At 42.6% G+C, this 24,018-nt stretch overlaps 1 protein-coding gene across 2 annotated transcripts in view; it reads left to right on the top strand.

The window, feature by feature from the left end:
* Positions 1 to 24,018, top strand: part of INO80D (INO80 complex subunit D) — a 99,941-nt gene that overhangs the window by 30,246 nt on the left and 45,677 nt on the right. For both annotated transcript variants that reach the window (XM_066346218.1, XM_066346217.1), the window contains exon 5: positions 8,639 to 8,747. In XM_066346218.1, coding sequence (XP_066202315.1) covers positions 8,639 to 8,747 — 109 coding nt within the window. The remainder of the gene's footprint in view (positions 1 to 8,638; positions 8,748 to 24,018) is intronic.

Raw genomic sequence — 24,018 nt, 5'->3', positions numbered from 1 at the left:
AGCAGACCGAGCAACCCCCTGCTCGAGCAAGCGACCTTGGGTCCAAGCTGGTGAGCTTTGCTCAAACCAGATGAGCCCGTGCTCAAGCTGGTGACCTCGGGGCCTCGAACCTGGGTCCTCTCCATCCCAGTCCGACACTCCATCCACTGCGCCTCCGCCCAGCCAGGTGACAGCTAGATTCTTATATATATATTTGCTTCTGTATTCAATCTTTCATGATATGTGGTTTTGGTTAGTAAATGAAAAATACAGCCTTACACACTTTTGTAGTTGGAAAAGGGAGGAATACTTTAATAGCTTTTTGTTTGTTTGTTTTTCAGAGAGAGTGAGAGAGACAGGAAGGGAGAAGTGAGGGTTAGAAGCATCAGCTATTAGTTGCTTTCTCTTTAGCTATACATTGAGCTCCTTGTACGTGCCTTGACCAGGGCCATGCCAGTATCTTTTTGCTCAAGCCAGTGACCTGGAGCTTTTCATGCCAGTGACCTTTGGGCTCTAGCTGGTGAGCTTTGGGGTCACGTGGACAATCCCACACTTAAGCCAGCAACCCCATGCTCAGAACCAGTGACCTCAGAATTTCAAACCAGCAACCTCAGTGTTCTGGTTCAATGCTTTTATCCACTGCTCTACCACTGGTCAGACAACAAGTGGTAGTTTCTTAAAGATTAGTTACAATGTAGCCCTGGCCAGTTGGCTCAGTGGTAGAGCGTCGGCCTGGCGTGCGGAAGTCCTGGGTTTGATTCCCGGCCAGGGCACAAAGGAGAAGCACCCATCTGCTTCTCCACCCCTCCCCCTCTCCTTCCTCTCTGTCTCTCTCTTCCCCTCCCGCAGCCAAGGCTCCAATGGAGCAAAGATGGCCCAGGCGCTGGGGATGGCTCCTTGGCCTCTGCCCCAGGCACTAGAGTGGCTCTGGTCGCCACAGAGCGACGCCCTGGAGGGGCAGAGCGTCGCCCCCTGGTGGGCAGAGCGTCGCCCCCTGGTGGGCAGAGCGTCGCCCCCTGGTGGGCGTGCCGGGTGGATCCCGGTAGGGCGCATGTGGGAGTCTGACTGTCTCTCCCCGTTTCCAGCTTCAGAGAAATACAAAAAAAAAAAAAAAAGATTAGTTACAATGTGCAATCTGCAATCATATCAAGGAATTTTACATGCTGTTACAATATCTATTGATTTACCTTGTACTTTGAATGTATCTTTTACCTATGTAAGATTTTGTTACATCATGTGTTGGTCATTTAGAAAATGGATACTGATTTACTGAGTTAAACAGATGTTCTAAATGTTGACATTTTTCATTATTTAAGAATTTAAAATTACCTTGGTTAATATTGCCACCAATCTCATCAGAAAGTCTGTTAGGAAGTTGTCATACTCTCAGTGGTGAATTCAAATTTTAAAAAAAACTGAGCTTTCAGGTAAACATTTGAAGTTTTATATTGGCTGCAAATACTGTTCATTGTTTTCTTTGAAGTGATGATTTAATTTTGTTCATTTTAGAAAAAAAAAATGACAGTCCCTGGCTAGTTGCTCAGTTGGTTAGAATGTCATCCCGGTATGCCAGAGCTGTGGGTTTGATCCCTGGTCAGGGCACACACAAGAATCAACCAATGAATGCATAAATAAGTGGAACAACAAATTGATGTTTCTCTCTCTTTCTTCCTTCCTCTCTCTCTAAAATCAATATAGAAAGTTTTAAAAAAAATTTTTAAAGAAAAAGAAAAAATGACTGCTAGATAGCTAAGTCTTTTTTTTTTTTACAGAGACAGAGAGAAAGTCAGAAAGAGGGATAGATAGGGACAGACAGGAATGGAGAGAGATGAGAAGCATCAATCATCAGTTTTTCGTTGTGACACCTTAGTTGTTCATTGATTGCTTTCCCATATATGCCTTGACTGTGGGCCTTTAGCAGACCAAGTAATCCCTTGCTTGAGCCAGCGACCTTGTGTCCAAGCTGATGAGCTTTGCTCAAACCAAATGAGCTCAAGGTGGTGACCTCGGGGTCTCGAACCTGGGCCCTCCGCATCCCATTCCGACGCTCTATTCACTGCACCACTGCCTGGTCAGGCTAGCTAAGTCTTAATATCAGTAGTTCGAGTCTCACTTTCAAATAAAAATGGTGTTGAAAGATAAAAAAGCAGCAAGTTTAGGTCACAATTAAAACAGTCATACAAGTACTTTTCCCCGAGTCAATCATCATACCTTCTTTGTATGTAACAGAGGTGCTTTCTATATAATTCACGTTTAGTCACACAGCATATTATAAAGGTATATACTCAAGAACTGAGATTTTATAAAATAAGCAATCTAATAGACAAGTGCTTTATCAAGGATATTCTTAAATATTGTTTTTGTGTTGTTTTATTTAACTGCAAGTCCTGGTATTAACATATAATAACTATGCATACTGTTTGTGGTGCCCCTACCTTGATTCATGCTAAGGTGCCAGCAGTTTTACCCATCGTGGGTTTTTTTGGTTTGGTTTTTGATATCAACAATGCAAATGTCAATGCAGTGAAAAAGGCAAATAATATCTTGGTATTACTTTTAAGATAGTGTTGGCCCTGGTCGGTTGGCTCAGTGGTAGAGCGTCGGCCTGGCATGTAGGAGTCCCGGGTTCGATTCCGGGCCAGGGCACACAGGAGAAGCACCCATCTGCTTCTCCACCCCTCCCCCTCTCCTTCCTCTCTGTCTCTCTCTTACCCTCCTGCAGCCAAGGTTCCATTGGAGCAAAGCTTGCCCGGGCGCTGAGGATGGCTCTGTGGCCTCTGCCTCAGGCGCTAGAATGGCTCTGGTTGCAACAGAGCAACACCCCAGATGGGCAGAGCATCGCCCCTGGTGGGCATGCCGGGTGGATCCTGGTCGGGCGCATGCGGAAGTCTGTTTGACTGCCTCCCCGTTTCCAACTTCAGGAAAAAAAAAAAAGATAGTGTTGACCTAAAGAGCTCTTTTGAAAGAATTTCAGGGATCCCTGGTGATCTTTGGACCACATTTTGAATGAGAATGGCTACTTTGGATTAATAATATAATTCTGAATATTTGTACATATGGGTTTTTTTTATATTTGTATTTCTTTTCTATTTTGCCTTTTAATTTTTCATTCACTTTTAATGACGTTTTCTTTTTATTGATTAATAAGAGCTTTTTACGCATACTTCATGTTTGTTACAATCCCTCTCCTCCCTCCCATTCATTATTTGCTTTTAAATGTCTAGTATAATAATTTTGGAATTTAGAAGTTAAAATTTTGATGCATTCTCTTTTCAAAGATTTCTTCCTTTTGAATCAGTGCCCCCTCTCCCCTACCCCTCCACTATCCATCTTTGGACTCTCTTCATTCCAAGAGTATTTCACCTATATTTTCTTTTAGTCCTCTTATTATTTACATCTTAGTTATGTACTTGGAAATCATTAGGTATTAGTTTTGAAGCAGAGATCTAACTTTTTTCCTGAATACTTGCATCTTATTTTTATCACCTATATCGTCTACTAAATTTTTCTTTTTATTTCTGGATGCTGATAATTTTTTAGCTTTTGAATGTTGTGTTGAGGGTCTGATTTCTTTTTTTTTTAATTTTTATTTATTTATTTTAGAGAGGAGAGAGAGATAGAGAGAGAGAGAAGGGGGGAGGAGCAGGAAGCATCAACTCCCATATGTGCCTTGACCAGGCAAGCCCAGGGTTTTGAACTGGCGACCTCAGCGTTTCCAGGTCGACGCTTTATCCACTGCGCCACCACAGGTCAGGCCGAGGGTCTGATTTCTATCATTTTGGACAGAATGAAACTCACAGAGAAAGCATTGTTAGGGACCCAAGTTTTCAAAACAAAGATTATTTTGGGGAGACCAGAAATTGTAATGCACTGTTATAACAGTGCATTGTTTGCATTCATGTCAGCAAAAAATACTTAAAGAAAAATGCTATCTTGTAATTGGCTTTTGTACTCCTGTCTGCTGGTTATTGAGTTAGTTACATTAAAACTAGTGATACGGAGGCCAAGATCAAAGGTTTGCTTTTTTAAAATTTTTATTTTATGATTTTTAGATAGAGGAGAGAGAAAGAAAAGAGAGAGAGAGAAAGAAGGGGGAGAAGCAGGAAGCATCAACTCAAAGTGGTTGCTTCCTGTATGTGACTTGACCGGGCAAGCCTAGGGTTTCGAACCAGCGACCTTGCTGTTCCAGATCTTTGCTTTATCCCCTGCAACACCATGGGTCAGCCAAAGGTTTGCTTTATTGCACAGTTAATTTTATAAAAGGGGAAACACTTCCATTTTAGTTCTTATGATTTAGATCATGACTTTTTCAGAGAAAATGTGGGTGTCTTCGTAGAAATTATTCTAACTTCTATAGCTAACTCATGTTCTAATTTTTTAAAGGTGCCTGGGTACCACTTTGTGTTTGAAAGACCTCTCACCTTTCAATATCCTGAAGCTGATGCTGTTGTGATCACTTGTTTTTTACTTAAGAAAAAAAAAATCAGATTAGTAATTATTTTAGTTGAGAGAAAGTAGCTTGCTTGCTTATTTATTTTGAGAAAGAGAGAGAAGAGATGAGAGGGTGAGAAGCATCACCTTGTAGTTGCTTTCACTTTAGTTGTACATTGGTTGCTTCTCTTACATGCCTTGACGAGGGCCGGGCCAGTGTCCCCTTGCTCAAGCCAGCCACCTTTGGGCTTAAGCTGGCATGTGGGCGATTCCCACGCTCAAGCCAGTGACCCCATGCTGATGAGCCTGCATCAGAACCAGCCACCTTGGGACTTCATACCAGCCACCTCAGCATTCTGGGTAGACACTTCATCCGCTGTGCCACCGCTGGTCAGGCAAAAGTAACTTACTTTAACTTACATTTTGGGTAGTCATCTAGAAGCTATATTTGAGGTTTCTTTACGCCAGTAGCAATGTAGTCTTTAATTTTAAGCATTTAAAATTTGCATTTCAGTTAACTTTCTTAATTTCCTTATTTGGTATATGTAAACTCATTTAAATTATGGAAGAAATCTGTGAAGTTCTTTTTAATATAACTTTGTCCAATGATTTTTGAGTATTTCAAGAAAGAAGTCTTAGAATACTAGTTGTTAAGGTGTCCAATTAAAGTTTCATAGCGGTCTGAATATATTAAAGTAATACAGTCCTACATGCAATCATATTTTAGGTTATGCAGTGTTAGTATTTATCAAGACCTCTTTAAGATAGAAAACTTGTAAACAAGTAAAACCTTTCTGTTGGAAGCTAACAATTATCCAATCATTAAAAACAATAGCACTGGCCCTGGCCGGTTGGCTCAGTGGTAGAGTGTTGGCCTGGCGTGCAGGAGTCCCGGGTTCGATTTCCGGCCAGGGCACACAGGAGAGGCGCCCATCTGCTTCTCCATCCCTCCCCCTCTCCTTCCTCTCTGTCTCTCTCTTCCCCTCCCACAGCCAAGGCTCCATTGGAGTAGACATGGCCCGGGCGCTGGGGATGGCTCCTTGGCCTCTGCCCCAGGCGCTAGAGTGGCTCTGGTCGCAACAGAGCGACACCCCGGAGGGGCAGAGCATCGCCCCCTGGTGGGAAGAGCATCGCCCCTGGTGGACGTGCCGCGTGGATCCCGGTCCGGCGCATGCGGGAGTCTGTCTGACTGTCTCTCCCCATTTCCAGCTTCAGAAAAATACAAAAAACAAACAAACAAACAAAAAACAATAGCACTAGCCTGTCCTGTGGTGGTGCAGTGGGATAAAGCGTCGATCTGGAACACTGAGGTCGCCGGTTCGAAACCCTGGGCTTGCCTGGTCAAGGCATATATGGGAAGTTGATGCTTCCTGTTCCTCCTCCTTCTCTCTCTCTCTCTCTCTGTCTCCTCTCTGAAAATTGAATAAAGTCTTAAAAAAAATCTTTAAGAAAAAACAAAACAATAGCACTAAACAAAATAAGTAAACACTGTTCATACTATATTTCTCTACTATTCCCAATAAACTTGGTTTTCAAAATGGAATACAAAATGGGGCAGTGGTTGTTTAAAAGAATTAAAAGCAACCCTAGGCCACATTAGAAATAGGAAATTGCCATTCTGCCCTTCCCTGTTCCTGAGGGCAGGAGCTGGGGAATGGTGTCCCTGCTAGTGGGAGCCCTTTCCTCCAGTGGTGGTGGGGAAGGGGTGCAGTGTCTTGGCTTCGGACAATTCATCCTGGGCCCTTTTTTGTTGAGAATAGAGTGACTCCACTGGCACCTTTTGACTTTTTTCTTGCCTGAACTTTTCTCACCACCTTGAATGTTTCATGTTTTTCTGACATTTTAGTGTATGACGCCTTGATACTTATAAAAGTTTACTTTTTTTTATTTTGAACTTTTTTCGTTTGTGTTGTTTCTACTCTAGCTGTGAAATGTCTGTTAAAAGAAGTTCATCCTTACATAAAAAATAATGAAATTTAACCATTTGTGACAGCATAGTTGGACCTAGAGGGTATTACGCTAAGTGAAATGAGTCAGAGGATGACAAATACCATATGATTTCACTTATATGTATAATGTAAAGAACAAAATACGTAAACAATACTGACATAGACTCATAGACACGGAGAACAGACTGATGGTAGCCAGAATGGAGGATGATTGGGGTCCTGCTGAAGGGATTAAGAAGTAGGGACTGAGTCCTGGCTGGGTGCTCAGTGGATAAAGCACCGACCCAGTGTGCCAGAGGCTGCAGGTTCAACTCCTGGTCAGAGCACATGCAAGAAGCAGTCAGTGAGTATACTGAGTAAACAACTAAAATGGGACAACTAAGCAAGAATGAATTGATGCTTATTTCTCTCTTTCCCCCTGTCCTCTCTCTCCCCTCCTTCCTCCCTTCTCTGTCTCTCTCCCTTCCTTGTCTCTCAAATCAATGGAAAAAAAAAAATTTTTTTTTACAGGGTCAGAGAGAGAGTCAGAGAGGGACAGACAGACAGGAATGGAGAGAGATGAGAAGCATCAATCATTAGTTTTTCGTTGCATGTTGCGACACCTTAGTTGTTCATTGATTGCTTTCTCATATGTACCTTGACCGCGGGCCTTCAGCAGACTGAGTGACCCCTTGCTCTAGCTAGTGACCTTGGGTCCAAGCTGGTGAGCTTTTGCTCAAACCAGATGAGCCCACGCACAAGCTGCCGACCTCGGGGTATCGAACCTGGGTCCTCTGCATCCCAGTCCGACGCTCTATCCACTGCTCCACCGCCTCATCAGGTGGGAAAATTTATTTTTTAAAGTACAAATTGGTAGTTACAAAATAGAGGGCACTTGGGGGACTGGGTGAAGGGATTAAGAAGTAGAAATTGGCCTGACCTGTGGTGGCGCAGTGGATAGAGCATTGACTTGGAATGCTGAGGTTACTGGTTCAGAACCCTGAGCTTGCCTAGTTAAGGCACATATGAGAAGCAACTACTATGAGTTGATGCTTCCTGGTCCCCCCTTCTCTCTGTCTCCTCTTTCTAAAATCAATAAACTAAATCTTAAAAAAAAAAAAAAAAAAAAAAAAAAAAAGAGCCTGACCAGACGGTGGCGCAGTGGATAGAGCATTGGACTGGGATGCAGAGGACCCAGGTTTGAAATACTGAAGTTGCTGGCTTGAGCACGGGCTCATCTGGTTTGAGCAAGGCTCACCAGCTTGAGCCCAAGGTTGCTGGCTGAGCAACGGGTCACTCCGTCTGCTGTAGCCTCCTGGTCAAGGCACATATGATAAAGCAATCAATGGACAACTAAGGTACCGCAACAAAGAATTGATGCTTCTCCTCTCTCTCCCTTCTTGTCTATCTGCCCCTATTTGTCCCTCTCTCTGCCTCTGTCACACAAAAAAACACACACACACAAAAAAAGAGAGAAGAAGAAGAAGTAGAAATTGTAGTTTCAAAATAGTTATTGGGATGTAAAATACGGCACAGGAAATGTAGTTAATAATTTGTGGTAGGGCCTGACCAGGCGGTAGCACAGTGGATAGAGCGTTGGACTGGGATGCTGAGGACCCAGGTTTGAGACCCCGAGGTCGCCAGCTTGAGTGCGGGCTCATCTGGTTTGAGCAAAGCTCACCAGCTTGGACCAAAGGTCACTGGCTTGAGCAAGGGGTTGCTCGGTCTGCTGTAGCCCCACGGTCAAGGCACATATGAGAAAGCAGTCAATGAACAACTAAGGTGTCGTAACGAAAAACTAATGATTGATGCTTCTCATCTCTCTCTGTTCCTGTCTGTCTGTCCCTATCTGTCCCTCTCTCTGACTCTCTATCTCTTTAAAAAAATAAAATAAAATAATTTTGTGGTAGGTACTGGAAATATTGGGGGGAACAACTTGTAAAATATACAGTTATCTAACCACTATGCTGTACTCCTAAAATGAATACAGAATAATATTGAATGTGAAATGTGTGAAATGTATTTGAAAAAATATAAAAAACAAACCAAAAAAAAAAGGAAGTTCATCCTTGAACTGTAGCCTTTTTGTTATAATGCCTTTGTTCTAGACTTGAGTGTATGTCGTATATTCATTATTAATATCTTTGTCAGACAGCGATGAAACTCATCAGGAGGCATTTATTCATACTATGATAGTGCTTGCTATAGGTGTTGGGTCACATGTTTCAGGTTACTCTTTATCTAACTTTTAAATAAAAGTGAATTTTTTCTTACTGGCACTATCCTGTCCTCTGTGTCAGGGCTGGACTGGTCTGAAGAGAGTGGAGAGGAACCGGAGGACTCGGAGCAGGCGTCGCCATACCAGGTCGCGTGGTCCATCCGAGAAACCCTCAGATATGAAAGACACATGTAAGTCTGTCTGTTTTTATTCTTAAATTATCACAGTAGTAGATTGAGTCTTCCCTATATATGCACATTTTTTTGGAAGGGGTGTCTAGTTTTATCATAAAGGAGATAAAATGGATTCTACTTGGAAAGAAACTATTGTTTGAGAAAAGTTACTCTTAGGTTTTCTTGATTAATTTGTTTTTGTACCTTTCACTGAAGGAAATAACTGTAAAAGGATTCTGAATTGAAAGGGACCTTAGGGATACCTGAGCACATTTCCTCATTTTACAGAAGAGGAAATCAGGGCCCAGATAGGTTAAGGAACTTGCCTGTGGTCCCAGCACTAGTTGGAAATCCCACTCTCTCTGACTTATCTTCATTGGCCCTACCCTCATAATGGCTGTAAAGAGTGCTTTTTAACTTCGCCTCTGTGTCTTCTGGAAGATTGATCTATTCTTTAATATTTTATTCTTTAATAAACTTAATACACTGAATATTTCTAATGTGCTAACATGTTTTTCACAATGATCTCATTAGACGTTCTTGGTATCTGCCTTATTAGACATCTGTAGCTGAATGCACTGCCCTTCAGTGATAGTGAGAAAGCCGGTTGTTTTTTTTCAGGGGACTGCTTTTGAGTCATAGGAATTCACTTGGTGTAGTGTGACAGTGTGAACCTTTACTTATGGGTTCAAAAGATAGCTCACAGACTAAGCTTTATTTTTTCCATAATAATATATATATATTTTTTTGCTTTTTTTTTTTTTTTTTTGTATTTTTCTGAAGCTGGAAATGGGGAGAGACAGTCAGACAGACTCCGGCATGCACCCAACCGGGATCCACCCGGCAAGCCCACCAGGGGCGACGCTCTGCCCACCAGGAGGCGATGCTCTGCCCCTCCGGGGCGTAGCTCTGCCACGACCAGAGCCACTCTAGCGCCTGGGGCAGAGGCCAAGGAGCCATTCCCAGCGCCCGGGCCATCTTTGCTCCAATGGAGCCTTGGCTGCGGGAGGAGAAGAGAGAGACAGAGAGGAAGGAGGGGGGTGGGTGGAGAAGCAAACGGACGCTTCTCCTATGTGCCCTGGCTGGGAATCGAACCTGGGTCCCCCGCACGCCAGGCCGACGCTCTACCGCTGAGCCAACCGGCCAGGGCCCCATAATAATATTTTTTTAATTTAAAATTTTATTATTAAAAATTTTAAAAATTATTCATTTTACAGAAGAGAAAGAGAGGGAGAGAGGGAGGGGGAGGAGCAGGAGGCATCAACTCCCACACGTGCCTTGACCAGGCAAGCCCAGGGTTTCGAACCAGCAACCTTGGCATTCCAGGTCAACCCTTTATCCACTACGCCACCACTGGTCAGGCTTAATTTACAATTTCAATTTGCTGTGTTGATGTGATTTCGAGTGTCCCACTCCATATAACACCCTCTACACACCATATCGTGGTTCCCCATGCCAAGTCTCTTTCCACCCCATTTCACCCCTTTTGCCCCCTTCCCCTACCTCAGCTGACTATTTTTATAAAGAGTGTTGTGATTTGAGTACATGTTCAACAAGATAGGGAGGAGACCAGCTATCTGCCTCAAACCAACTCATAGAATTTTGCAGTATCATTGTATGGACATATATATAGACTTAAAAATGTGATTTGTTAGTACACCCAGATTAGGCTTAGGGAACTGATTCATTAGACACTCATGTATAAACCAAAATGCCAGTTTACAGTGAGATACAGTTTACAATAAGACATGTATTCGTTAAGTAGTATAGATGTTCATTAAGCAGCATACATGTTCACTAAGCAAAACTACATGGGAAGCAAAATATAATAAGCTTACTTGGGCATGGAATTAGAACAAGGAGAGTTAGTTAGATTTATTAATGACCAGTGTCAGTAACTTACAATAGCCTGATGCATCCCTTTCCACTCCTCGGATTTGTCTCCTTTTTGTCGCCCTTGCCCTCCCTGTCTCTTAGATAGTACTGGAGAAGGCTGTATTTTTTTCTCTCTTGATGTTCCATTTTATATGTGATTCAAGACTGTTTCCTTACCAGTAGCATTATTCTTTCTTTCAGATAGAAGTATAATTGAGTGAATGTAAGCTTTCTTAAGCTTTTTTAGTTATCAGTACTATCAATCATGCTTCCTAAGGTTAATATTCATATCCACTTAACTTGGGATATTTTGGGTTAATTTTACAAATTGCTATAAATGGGCTAATGTAAGTAAAGTTTAGCATAGTACCTGATACATGGAAATGACTGATAAATAGTACTTACAACTCCTTTTTTTATTCTCAAGGTGACCTGAACATCAGTCTTAAGAGTTTTTTCTCTTAATTAGGAGCAGTCTATATTCCATATCTGCCTTCTATTCTTGCAAAGTTTTCAGAATATTTCTTTCATTGTTTTAGACTGTGGGCATCCTTATTTTTCTTCATCTTTGTGGCATTTTGTTTTCTTGCCACTTTTGCTAAATTGCTTCCTCTTTGACTTACCATGGTACCCTGCTTTCCTGGTTCTTCTTTTCCTTCAGTATATTTTTCTCCCTTTTTTAAATAGTTTTTTTTTTAAGACTTTATTTATACCATTTTTAGAGAGGACAGAGAGAGAGAAGGGGGGAGGAGCAGGAAGCATCAACTCCCATATGTGCCTTGACCAGGCAAGCCCAGGGTTTCGAACTGGCAACCTCAGCGTTCCAGGTCAACGCTTTATCTCACTGCACCACCACAGATCAGGCTCTCTTTTTTTTTTAATTTTTTATTTTTCTGAAGTGAGAAGCGGGGAAGCAGAGAGACAGACCCCTACGTGCACCTGACCAGGATCCACCTGGCATGCCCCCTACGGGGTGATGCTCTGCCCCCTGGCCGGGAATCAAACCTGGGCCTGCCACACACCAGGCCAATGCTCTACCACTGAGCCAACTAGCCAGAGCCTATTTTTCTCCTTTTTTTATATATTCTTTTTAAAAAAATTTTATTAATTTTTAATTTATTGTGTTTACATGGATTCAAGTGTCCCGCTGAATATAACTCCCTCACCTCCCACCCCTGTGTCTTTTTTTATACCCCCTTTACCCCCCTTCCCCTAATTCACTTCCCCCTTCCCTCTGGGTTTTGTTTTTTTTTTTTAATTTTATTTATTTATTATAGAGACAGAGAGTGAGTCAGAGAGAGGGATAGACAGGGACAGAGAGAGATGAGAAGCATCAATCATTAGTTTTTCATTGCGCATTGCAACACCTTAGTTGTTCATTGATTGCTTTCTCATATGTGCCTTGACCGCAGGCCTTCAGCAGACCGAGTAACCCCTTGCTGGACCCAGCGACTTTGGGTTCAAGCTGGTAGGCTTTTGCTCAAACCAGATGAGCCCGCGCTCAAGCTGGCGACCTCGGGGTCTCGAACCTGGGTCCTCTGCATCCCAGTCCGACGCTCTATCCGCTGCGCCACCGCCTGGTCAGGCTTCCCTCTGGGTTTTGCTGTCCTGTTATCTGTATCTCTGTGTTATGTATATAGTTTCACAATCCCTTCACCTTCTCTGATCCCATCCCCTCATCCCCCTTCCCTCTGACTGCTGTCCTTCTGATCCCTGTGACCCTGCCTCTGCCTCTATTCCATTACTCAGTTCACTTTGTTCATTAGGTTCCACATATATGTGAGATCATATGATATTTTTCTTTCTCTGCCTGGTTTATTCACTTAGCATAATAATCTCCAGGTCCATCCATGCTGTCACAAAAGGTAAGATTTCCTTCTATTTCACAGTCACGTAGTATTCCATTGTGTATATGTACCACAGCTTTTTAATCTACTTGTCTACTGATAGACACTTGGGCTGTTTCCACATCTTGGCTATTGTAAACAATGCTGCAGTAAACATGGGGGTGCATATCTTCTTTTGAATCAGTGATTTGGTATTCTCAGGATATATTCCTAAAAGTGGGATGGCCAGGTCAAAAGGCAGTTCCATTTTTAATTTTTTGAGGAATCTCCATACTGTTTTCCACAGTGACTGCACCAGTCTGCATTCCCACCAGCAGTGCAGGAGGGTTCCCTTTTCTCCACATCCTCGCCAGCACTTACTCTGTGTTGTTTTATTGATGAGCGCCATTCTGACTGGTGTGAGATGGTATCTCATTGTGGTTTTAATTTGCATTTCTCTGATGATTAGTTATGTTGAACATTTTTTCATCTGTCTATTGGCCATCTGTATGTCCTCTTTGGAGAAGTGTCTGTTCATTTCTTTTGCCCATTTTTTAATTGGATTGTTTTGGTTATTAACCCCTTATCGGAGGTATTGATGAATATGTTCTCCTATTTGTCTTTTTATTTTGTTTGTGGTGTCTTTTGCTGTGCAAAATCTTTTTTTTTTTTTTTTTACAAAGAGAGAGAGAGAGAGGGATAAACAGGAACAGACAGACAGGAACGGAGAGATGAGAAGCATCAATCATTAGTTTCTCATTGTGCATTGCGACTCCTTAGTTGTTCATTGATTGCTTTCTCACATGTGCCTTGACCGCGGGCCTTCAGCAGACCGAGTAACCCCTTGCTCGAGTCAGCGACCTTGGGTCCAAGCTGGTGAGCTTTGCTCAAACCAGATGAGCCCGCGATCAAGCTGGCAACTTTGGGGTCTCGAACCTGGGTCCTTCCGCATCCCAGCCCGACGCTCTATCCACTGCGCCACCGCCTGGTCAGGCTGCAAAAGCTTTTTAGTTTGATATTGTCCCATTTGTTCATCCTGTCCTTTATTTTACTTGCCCGTGCAGATAAATCAGCAAAAATATTGCTACAAGAGCTATCAGAGAATTTACTGCCTATGTTTTCTTCCATGATATTTATGGTTTCACAACTTACATTTAAGTCCTTTATCCATTTTGAGTTTATTTTTGTGAATGGTGTAAGTTGGTGGTCTAGCTTCATTTTTATGCCTGTACCTGTCCAATTGTCCCAACACCATTTATTAAAGAGACTTTCTTTACTTCATTGTATGCTCTTACCTCCTTTGTCAAATATCAATTGACCATAAAGTCGTGGGTTTATTTCTGGGTTCTCTGTTCTGTTCCATTGATCTGTATGCCTGTTCTTATGCCAGTACCAAGCTATTTTGAGTACAGTGGCCTTGTAGTATAACTTGATATCAGGAAGTGTGATACCTCCCACTTTATTCTTCTTTTTCAAGAATGCTGAGGCTATTCGTGTCATTTTTGGTTCCATATAAATTTTTGGAATATTTGTTCTATAATCTATATCTTTGAAGTATGCCATTGGCATTTTAATAGGAATTGCATTGAATTTATAGGTTGCTTTAGGTAATATAGACCAGTGGTCCCCAACCTTTTTTGGGCCACGGACCGGTTTAATGTCAGAAAATATTTTCACGGACCAGCCTTTAGGGTGGGACGGATAAATGTATCACGTGACCGAGACAAACGTCAAGAGTGAGTCTTAGAGGGAATTTGGTCATTTTTTAAAAATAAAACATCGTTCAGACTTAAATATAAATAAAACAAAAATAATGTAAGTTATTTATTCTTTCTCTGCGGACTGGTACCAAATGGCCCACGGACTGGTACCCGTCCGCAGCTCGGGAATTGGGGACCACTGATACAGACATTTTAATGATGTTTATTCTTCCTATCCATGAACACAGTATATGCTTTACTTGTTTGTATCTTCCTTGATTTCTTTTATCAGTGTTTTATAATTTTCCGAGTACAAGTCCTTTACCTCCTTGGTTAAATTTACTCCTAGGTACTTTATTATTTTTTTTGTTGCAATAGTGAAGGGGATTGTTTTCTTAAATTCTCTTTCAGACAGTTTATTGTCGGTGTATAAAAATCCCACTGATTTCTGAATATTAATTTTATATCCTGCCGCCTTGCCAAATTCATTTAATAGGTCTAGTAGTTTTTTGACTGAGATGTTAGAGTTTTCTATATACAGTATCATGTCATCAGCAAATAATGATAGTTTTACTTCTTCTTTTCCAATTTGATTGCCTCTTATTTCTTCTTCTTGTCTGATTGCTGTGGGTAGGACTTCCAGCACAATGTTGAATAACAGTGGTGATAGGGGGCACCCCTGCCTTGTTCCTGATCATAAGGAGATTGCTTTTAATTTTTGCCCATTGAGTATGATGTTGACTGTGGGTTTCTCATAGATGGCCTTTATCATGTTGAGGTATGTTCCCTGTATTCCCACTTTGCTGAGAGTTTTGATCATGAATGGGTGCTGGATTTTATTAAATGCTTTATTTGCATCTATTGATATTATCATGTGATTTTTATCCTTCCTTTTGTTTATGTGACGAATCACATTTATTTTATTTATTTATTTATTTATTTATTTTCAGAGACGGAGAGAGAGTCAGAGAGAGGGATAGATAGGGACAGATAGGGACAGACAGACAGGAACAGAGAGAGATGAGAAGCATTAATCATCAGTTTTTTTGTTGTGATACCTTAGTTGCTCATTGATTTCTTTCTCATATGTGTCTTGACCGTGGGACTTCAGCAGACCAAGTAACCCCTTGCTCAAGCTGGCGACTTCGGGGTCTCGAACCTGAGTCCTCTGCATCCCAGTCTGACGCTCTATCCACTGCGCCACTGCTGGTCAGGCGAATCACATTTATTGATTTGGGAATATTGTACCTGCCTTGCCTCCCCAGAATAAATCCCGCTTGATCATGATGTATGATTTTTTTTCATGTATTACTGGATCCAGTTTGCTAATATTTTTTTGAGAATTTTAGCATCTAAGTTCATCAGGGATATTGGCCTATAGTTTTCTTTCTTTGTAGTGCCTTTACCTGGTTTTGGAATGAGGATTATGCTTGCCTCATATAAGGAGCTTGGAAGTCTTCCCTCCTCTTGAATTCTTTGAAATAGCTTGAGGAGGCCCTGGCCGGTTGGCTCAGTGGTAGAGCGTCAGCCTGGCATGTAGGAGTCCTGGGTTCAATTCCCAGCCAGGGCACACAGGAGAAGCGCCCATCTGCTTCTCCACCCCTCCCCCTCTCCTTCCTCTCTGTCTCTCTCTTCCCCTCATGCAACCAAGGCTCCATTAGAGCAAAGTTTGCCCAGGCGCTGAGGATGGCTCTGTGGCCTCTGCTTCAGGTGCTAGAATGGCTCTGGTTGCAACAGAGCGATGCCCAGATGGGCAGAGCGTCGCCCCCTGGTAGGTGTGCCGGGTGGATCCTGGTCGGGCACATGCGGGAGTCTGTCTGACTGCCTCCCTGTTTCCAACTTCAGAAAAATACAAAAAAAAGAAATAGCTTGAGGATAGTTGTTGGGTCTTTGAATATTTGGTAAAATTCGCCTGTGAAGCCATCTGGTCCAGGACTTTTGTTTGCTGAGAGTTTTTGGATAACTGTTTCAATTTCATTTGTTGTAATCAGTCCATTTAGGTTTTCTGATTCTTCCAGATTGAGTTTTGGAACATTATATGTTTCTAGGAATTTATCCATTTCACCTAGATTGTCTAACTTTTTTGCATACAGTTCTTCATAATATTTTCTTACAATCCTTTGTATTTCTATGGTGTCAGTTGTTACTTCTCCACTCTCATTTCTAGTTTTATTTGAATCCTCTTTTTTCTATTTTTAATTTTTATTAATTTATTGTGTTTACGTGGATTCTAATGTCACCCATGTTCCCCAGTGCATCCCTCCTGTCTCCCTCCCGGTAACAGCCTCCCCCCTCCCCTCCAGGATTTGCTTTTCTGCTCTCATCCCATCCTGTCACCCTGTCATCCCCTTTCCCTCTGTCCGCTTTCCTTCTGGATCCTTTGATCCCGCCTCTCTCTCTATTTCACTCCTCAGTTCATATTGTTCATCGGATTCCTCAGATGAGTGAGGTCATATGATATTTTTCTTTCTCTGCCTGGCTTATTTCACTTAACATAATAGTTTCTAGTTCCATCTATGTTGTTGCAAAAAATAATATTTCCTTCTTTTTCATTGCCCCATAGTATTCCATTGTATATATGTACCACAGTTTTTTAATCCAATCATCCAGTGATGGCCACTTGGGCTGTTTCCAGATCTTCGCTATTTTAAACAATACTGCCATAAACATGGGGGTGCATTTTCTCCTTTTCAAACTTGCTATGGTTTTCTTGGGGTATATTCCTAAAAGTGGGATGGCTGGGTCAAAAGGCAGTTTGATTTTTAATTTGTTGAGGAATCTCCATACTGTTTTCCACAGTGGCTGCACCAGTCTGCATTCCCACCAGCAGTGCAGGAGGGTTCCCTTTTCTCCATATCTTTGCCAGCACTTACTCTGTGTTGTTTTGTTGATGAGCACCATTCTTACCGATGTGAGGTGATAACTCATTGTAGTTTTTTTTTTTTTAATTTTATTTATTCATTTTAGAGAGGAGAGAGAGAGAGAGAGAGGGAGAGAGAGGGAGAGGAGAGAGAGACAGGGGGGAGGAGCTAGAAGCATCAACTCCCATATGTGCCTTGACCAGGCAAGCACAGGGTTTCGAACCGGTGACCTCAGCATTTCCAGGTCGACGCTTTATCCACTGCGCCACCACAGGTCAGGCTCATTGTAGTTTTAATTTGCATTTCTCTAGTGATTAGTGATGTTGAGCATTTTTTCATGTGCCTATTGGCCATCTGTATGTCCTCTTTGGAGAAGAGTCTATTCATTTCTTTTGCCCTCCCCCCCCTCTTTTTCTTCTTACAGAGAGAGTCAGAGAGAGGGACAGATAGGGATAGACAGACAGGAAGGGAGAGAAATGAGAAACATCAATTCTTCGTTGTGGTTCCTTAGTTGTCCATTGATTGATTTTTCATATGTGCCTTGACTAGAGGGCTACAGCAGACCAAGTGACCCCTTGCTCAAGCCAGCGACCTTGGGTCCAAGCTGGTGAGCTCTGTTCAAACCAGATGAGCCCGTGATCAAGCTTGCGACCTTGGGGTCTTGAACCTGGGTCCTCTGCATCCCAGTCCGATGCGCTATCCACTGTGCCACCACCTTGTCAGGCTGTCATTTATTTTCACTCTGATCTTTATTATTTCCTTCCTTCTACTACCTCTGGGCTTTACTTGCTGTTCTTTTTGTAGTTCTTTTAGATGCAGGGTTAAGTTGTTTATTTGAGCTTTTTTTAGGTTCTTAAGGTATTTCTGTAGTGCTATGAACTTCCCTCTCAGGACTGCTTTTGCTGTGTCCCATAAATTTTGAGTTGTTGTATGCTCATTATCATTCGTTTGTAGGAATTTTTAAATTTCTTCTTTGATCTCATTTTTAACCCATTTGTTATTTAATAACATGCTATTTAGTTTCCATGTGTTTGAATATTTTTCAGTTTTTCTGTTGTGGTTGATTTCTAGTTTCATGCCATTGTGATCAGAGAAAGTGCTTGATATGATTTCAGTCTTCTTAAATTTTTTGAGACTGCTTTTGTACCTTAACATGTGGTCTATCTTAGAGAATGTACCATGAACACTTGAAAAGAATATATATTCTGCTGCTTTAGGGTGAAAGGTTCTGAAGATATCTATTAATTTCAGTTGATCTAGTGTGTCCTTTAAGTCTGCTGTCTCTTTGTTAATTTTCTTTCTTGAGAATCTCTCTAGTGATTGTTGTTGATCTTGCCCTTTATATCCATTTTTCTTGCTTCTTAAGGTATGCCTATAGTGCTATGAACTTCCTTCTCAGGACTGCTTTTACTATGTCCCATACGTTTTAAGTTGTTATATATATGTTCATTTTCATTTGTTTCAAGGAAATTTTTTATTTCTTCCTTGATCTCGTTGTTAACCCATTCGTTATTTAATAACATGCTATTTAGCCTCCAAATGGTTGAATGTTTTTCAGTTTTTCTATTTTAGTTGATTTCTAGTTTCATGCTATTGTGATTAGAAAAGATGCTTGATATGATTTCAATCTTCTTAAATTTATTGAAACTCGTTTTGTATCCTCATATGTGGTCTATCCTAGAGAATGTACCATGAGCACTTGAAAATAATGTATATTCTGCTGCTTTGGGTTGAAAAATTCTGAAGATACCTATTAAATCCAGTTGATTTAGTGTGTCCTTTAAGGCTGCTGTTTCTTTGTTAATTTTCTGTCTAAAGAATCTATCCATTGATGTTAGTGGGGTAATAAAATCCCCTACTATTATAGTATTGCTGTCGATCTTACCCTTTATGTCTATGAAAATCTGCTTTATATATATATTTAGGTGCTCCTGTATTAGACACATAGATATTTACAATGGTTATATCCTCCTGTTAGATTGGTCCCTTTATCATTATGTAGTGAGCTTATTTATCCCTTACTATTTATAGCCTTTGTTTTAAAGTCTATTTTGTCAGATATAAGTATTGCTACCCCAGCTTTATTTTCATTTCCATTTGCGTGAAATACTTTTTTCCATCCCTTCACTTTTAGTCTGTGTATCTTTTGTTGTTCTGAGGTGGGTCTCTTGTAGACAGCATATGTACAGGTCCTGTTTTTTTATCCACACAGCTACCCTATGTCTTTTGATTGGAGCATTTAATCCCTTTACATTTAAGGTTATTATTGATATGTAGTTGTTTATTACCATTTTATTCTTTAAATCTACAATCCTTTTTTTCTCTATTTTTTTTCCTTTCTCTTTTTCCAGTAGGCCCCTTAACTTTCTTGTAATACTTGTTTGGTCATAATGAATTCCTTGAGGTTTTTTTTTTTATTTGGTCTGGAAAGCTTTTTATTTCTCCTTCAGTTTTAAATGATAGCCTTGATGGATAAAGAAGTCTTGGTTGTAGGTTCTTGCTTTGCATCACTGAATATTTCTTGCCAATCCCTTCTGGCCTCAAATGTTTCTGTTGAGAAGTTGGATGTCATCTTTATGGAGGCTCTTCTGTAGGTAATTAACTGCTTTTCTCTTGTAGCTTTTAGTATTCTTTTTTTGTTTCTTTCTTTCTTTTTTTTTTTTTGGTATTTTTTTTTTTTTTTGGTATTTTTCTGAAGCTGGAAACGGAGAGGCAGTCAGACAGACTCCCGCATGCGCCAGACCAGGATCCACCTGGCATGCCCACCATGGGGAGATGCTCTGCCCATCTGGGGCATTGCTCTGCTGCAACCAGAGCTACTCTAGCGCCTGAGGCAGAGGCCACAGAACCATCCTCAGCACCCGGGCAAACTTTGCTCCAATGGAGCCTTGGCTGCGGGAGGGGAAGAGACAGAGAGGAAGGAGAGGGGCAGGGGTGGAGAAGCAGATGGGCGCTTCTCCTGTGTGCCCTGGCCGGGAATCGAACCCGGGACTTCCACACGCCAGGCCGACACTCTACCACTGAGCCAACCGGCCAGGGCCTCTTTTTTTTTGTTTCTTAACTTTGATACTTTAATTATGATGTGACTTGCTGTAGGCTTCCTTGGGTTCCTCTTTAATGGAACTCTCTATGCTCTTGAACTTGTGTGACTTTTCCCTTCATCAATTTAGGGAAATTTTCAGCTGTGATTTCTTCAAACAGGTTCTCTATTCCTTGCTCATTCTCTTCTCTTTCAGGAACCCCTGTGACGTGGATGTTGTTTTTCTTCATATTGTCACAGAGCTCTCTTAGAATTTCCTGACTTTTTGAGCCTCTTTTTTTTTTTTCAAACTTTTTTTTTTTTATTCATTTTTTAGAGAGGAGAGGGAGAGACAGAGAGAGAGAGAGAGAGAGAGAGAGAGAGGAGAGACAGAAAGAGAGAAGGGGGGGAGGAGCTGGAAGCATCAACTCCCATATGTGCCTTGTCCAGGCAATTCCAGGGTTTTGAACCAGCGACCTCAGCATTTCCAGGTCGACGCTTTATCCACTGCGCCACCACAGGTCAGGCAGAGGCTCTTTTCTTTTTGCAGCTTTGCTTCCATGCTTTTGTTTATTTTGTCCTGTAAATCGCTGATTCGATCCTCTGCTTCATCCAGCCTGCTATTAATTCCTTCTAGTGCAGTCTTCATTTCTGATATTGTATTTGTCGTTTATGACTGGTCCTTTTTTATGATTTCAATGTCCTTTTTGATGCTTGCTATCTCTTTATGTAGGTGCTCATTATGTTCATCCATTGTTGCTCTTAGATTCTTGGTATCCTAAAAATCATTGTTTTAAACTCTGCATCTGGTATTTTGATTACTTCCATCTCAATCAGTTCTTTTTCTGGCGATTTCTCTTGTTGATTCATTTGGGTCGCATTTCTCTGTCTGCTCATTTTGTCTATGTATTATGTAGTGCTGTCTGACTGAAATTTTTGTGTGGTCTTCATGAAGAAGATGGGCTCAGTGGTACCTGTCCTCCAGTCCACTTGTTTTCCTTGTTCTACGAATGCTTCTTGAGGGTACTATTTTCCCTCTTGTTGTATGTGAGTATTAAATGCTGTTGGTCTTTTTGTGGGTACGTTTATTCTTTTAGGCTGGCTGGCTCTAAGGGTCAACCTTGATTATGTGTATTACACACTGTGCAATGCCTGTCCTGTTGGGCGTATTTATTCTCCACAGTGTCTGGTGCCTGCTAAACTCCACCTTTGGATGTGCTGCTTGTGTAGATAGTTGAGTCTAGGGTTGGTGCTGTCTTCTACCCACTAACAGTAGTGTTGGCTCAAGTTCTTCTTGGGTTGGTGTCAGCTGTTGTTTGTAACCCGCGGTGGGCTACCAGTCTGCAGCGACTGCACTTTTCGCTGTTTGTGTCTGTTTTCTGTGTCTGGATACTATGGGAGGGGCCAACCTGTGTATAAGGATCAAGTTCTTCCTGCTTAGAGATGGCAGCAGCTCCATAAAAGCCCCAAGCTCTGTAAGATTTGTCTCCACTTTTCAGCTGCTCTTAATCCTCTTGCAGCTGCATGGTCTTCCCAGAGAGTCTTCTATAGTAAGACTGTAGTGTGAGCTCAGATTAGCCTCAGCCAACCAACCCTTCTACAGGTTGCATGCTTGGTGGGTTAGGGCAGCTGAAGTTGTGAATACAATGTTTATGGGACCTCCTACTTCAGGTGTCTCTTAGTCAGGAGCTCAGTACAGGGAATGTGGCCCCTAACTCCAGAGCTTGATCCCTCAGTCACTGCTGGATACTCAAATTTTATTTCTCCCCAACAAAGTGAGCAGCAGGTTCAGACTGAGTATGGCCAACAGTCCCCTCTGCAGAAGTTTTTCAGCTGTTGAGACCCCAGTCTCAGGGACGAAGACTGAGAGAGTCTTCTCCTGGGATTGACTGTGCCCCTCCCAAAGGTGGTTAAGCCCCTTGAGCAGATCCAACAATAGACTCACAGGGACCCACACTTTAAATGTCCATGCTCCAAGCCTCTCTCCCTTCCCCCTGTGGAATCTAGCCTAGCAGGACAGAATGTCCAGTGCCCAGGCTGGCTGGCTGGGAAGCTCCACCCTATCCAATGCTCATGAGCCACTGTGCCGGCGTTGATCTGAGAGAGTGGAACTCACCTCAGTTGGGTCTGGTGTGAAAAGATTTTCCTTAGGATACCACTCTTAGGGTTGTTAGGTCCTGAACCAATGCTTTCCACAGCTGGCTCCTGGATGTGCCAGCCCTATGCCTCCCAAGCAGGAACCCAGCGCAGACCAGTGAGAGACCACTGCCTGTGACTGGCCCTCAGCAACCTTCTTGGAGCTACAAGCAATTCAAAGTTTGTGGCTGCCTCTGCTGGGCCCAGGTGTACATGGAAATACCAAGCTGCACTTCTAGGCTGGCTTTTACTCACTCAGGTCCTAGGGGAAAGTTTGCTCAAACAGCCAGGTTTCCCTATGTCTCGCCTTTTACAGCCTCTGTCTGCTGGCTACTTGTTAGGTCAGGGGTCCGGAACCTGTGTCTCGCGAGCCAGATGTCGCTCTTTTGATGGCTGCATCTGGCTCGCAGACAAATCTTTAATACAAAAAAATAATAAAAATATAAAACATTCTCATGTATTACAATCCATTCATTTCCTACTGTTCATGTTCATGGTTGTGGGTGGCTGGAGCCAATCACAGCTCTTCTCCGGGACAACACCAAATTTTTATTGGATAATGCATAACGTACACAGGTCATTGTATGGCTCTCACGGAATTACATTTTAAACTATGTGGCGTTCATGGCTTTCTCAGCCAAAAAGTTCCCGACCCCCATGATAGGCTCAGCTGCTGAAAAATCCTCTGCTGGAGTCTAGAGCCTACGGCTATTCAGGGATTAGGAAGGGTGGTGGGTGTGGCTCCGCCCTTCCGCCCTAGGTGTCAGTCTCTCCATACTTTTTCACAGACCTCTGTAGGGTGTGGCCCCAGGAGTCTGATGGGTGTGGCTTCTGAGACCCAGAAGTGTGGTCTGCCCACACTCTGGACAGATTCAACTGAGTCTCCAGTGAGTCTCTGACACGCCCCCTGCTTCCTGGCCTCTTAGAACAACCCATTGCCATGTCTGGGGTAGGAGAGACTCCTGAGGGTGGAGCAGCTGTTTTTCCCCAAGCTGATACCACTCAAAGGGGATGCTCCACCAAGAAAGATAGTGACTGCTGTACTGGAGTATGACTCAGCACAGGGGTTCTGGTTTCCTTCCCCCACAGTGTCTCTCCCTGGGCCTCCAACTTTCTCCTCCTGCAACTCCAGTCTTCTCAGCTCTCCCCCGCCAGAGCCCCGGTTAAGTGGCTGAGAATGAGGTTTTCTACACAGACCCTTTAAAATGGAATCTGCGTCCGAGAGGTGTGTCTCTTTCTCGCGGACAGAAACCCGGCTTTTTTCACAGCTAAATACTGTCTGGGCACCTCTTCTAGGCTCTGGGGCTTTAGGCTGGGGCTCTGGGCTGGGGGCTGAGGACCCATACCTCTCAGGGCAACCCACCCCACCGTGAGAGTCCCTCTGGGCTGCCAATCGCTCCTGGGGGCGGGGCAACCCTTCCCACACCTCCGCCCTTCCTACCAGTCTCAGTGTGGCTTCTTTGGTGATCCTTGGTTATAGGTTCTTCTTAATTTAGTCCAAAGTTGATTTTTCAAGATGATTGTTCTTAAATTAAGTTGTAATCCAATTTGGAACTGGGAGGTGGCAGTTGGAACATCCACCTACTCAGTCACCATCTTTCTTCCCCTTTTCTCCTTTTTATAAAGTTATCCTTACTTCTTCCTAGCTGTCACTGTTTTTTAAAATTATTTATTTTTTGTATTTTTCTGAAGTGAGAAGAGGGAGGTAGAGAGACAGACTCCCACATGTTCCCGACTGGGATCCACCCGGAAATCCCATAAGCGGGCGATGCTCTGCCTATCTGGGTCCTTGCTCTGGTGCAACCGGAGCCATTCTAGCACCTGAGGCAGAGGCCATCCTCAGTGCCTGGGCCAACTTTGCTCCAATGGAGC

The sequence above is a fragment of the Saccopteryx leptura genome, chromosome 7 (assembly GCF_036850995.1).
Source record: "Saccopteryx leptura isolate mSacLep1 chromosome 7, mSacLep1_pri_phased_curated, whole genome shotgun sequence".
In the NCBI taxonomy this organism is placed as follows: Eukaryota; Metazoa; Chordata; class Mammalia; order Chiroptera; family Emballonuridae; genus Saccopteryx; species Saccopteryx leptura.
The sequence above is the reverse complement of the archived record's forward strand: the minus strand, read 5'-3'. Positions and strand labels throughout refer to the sequence as shown.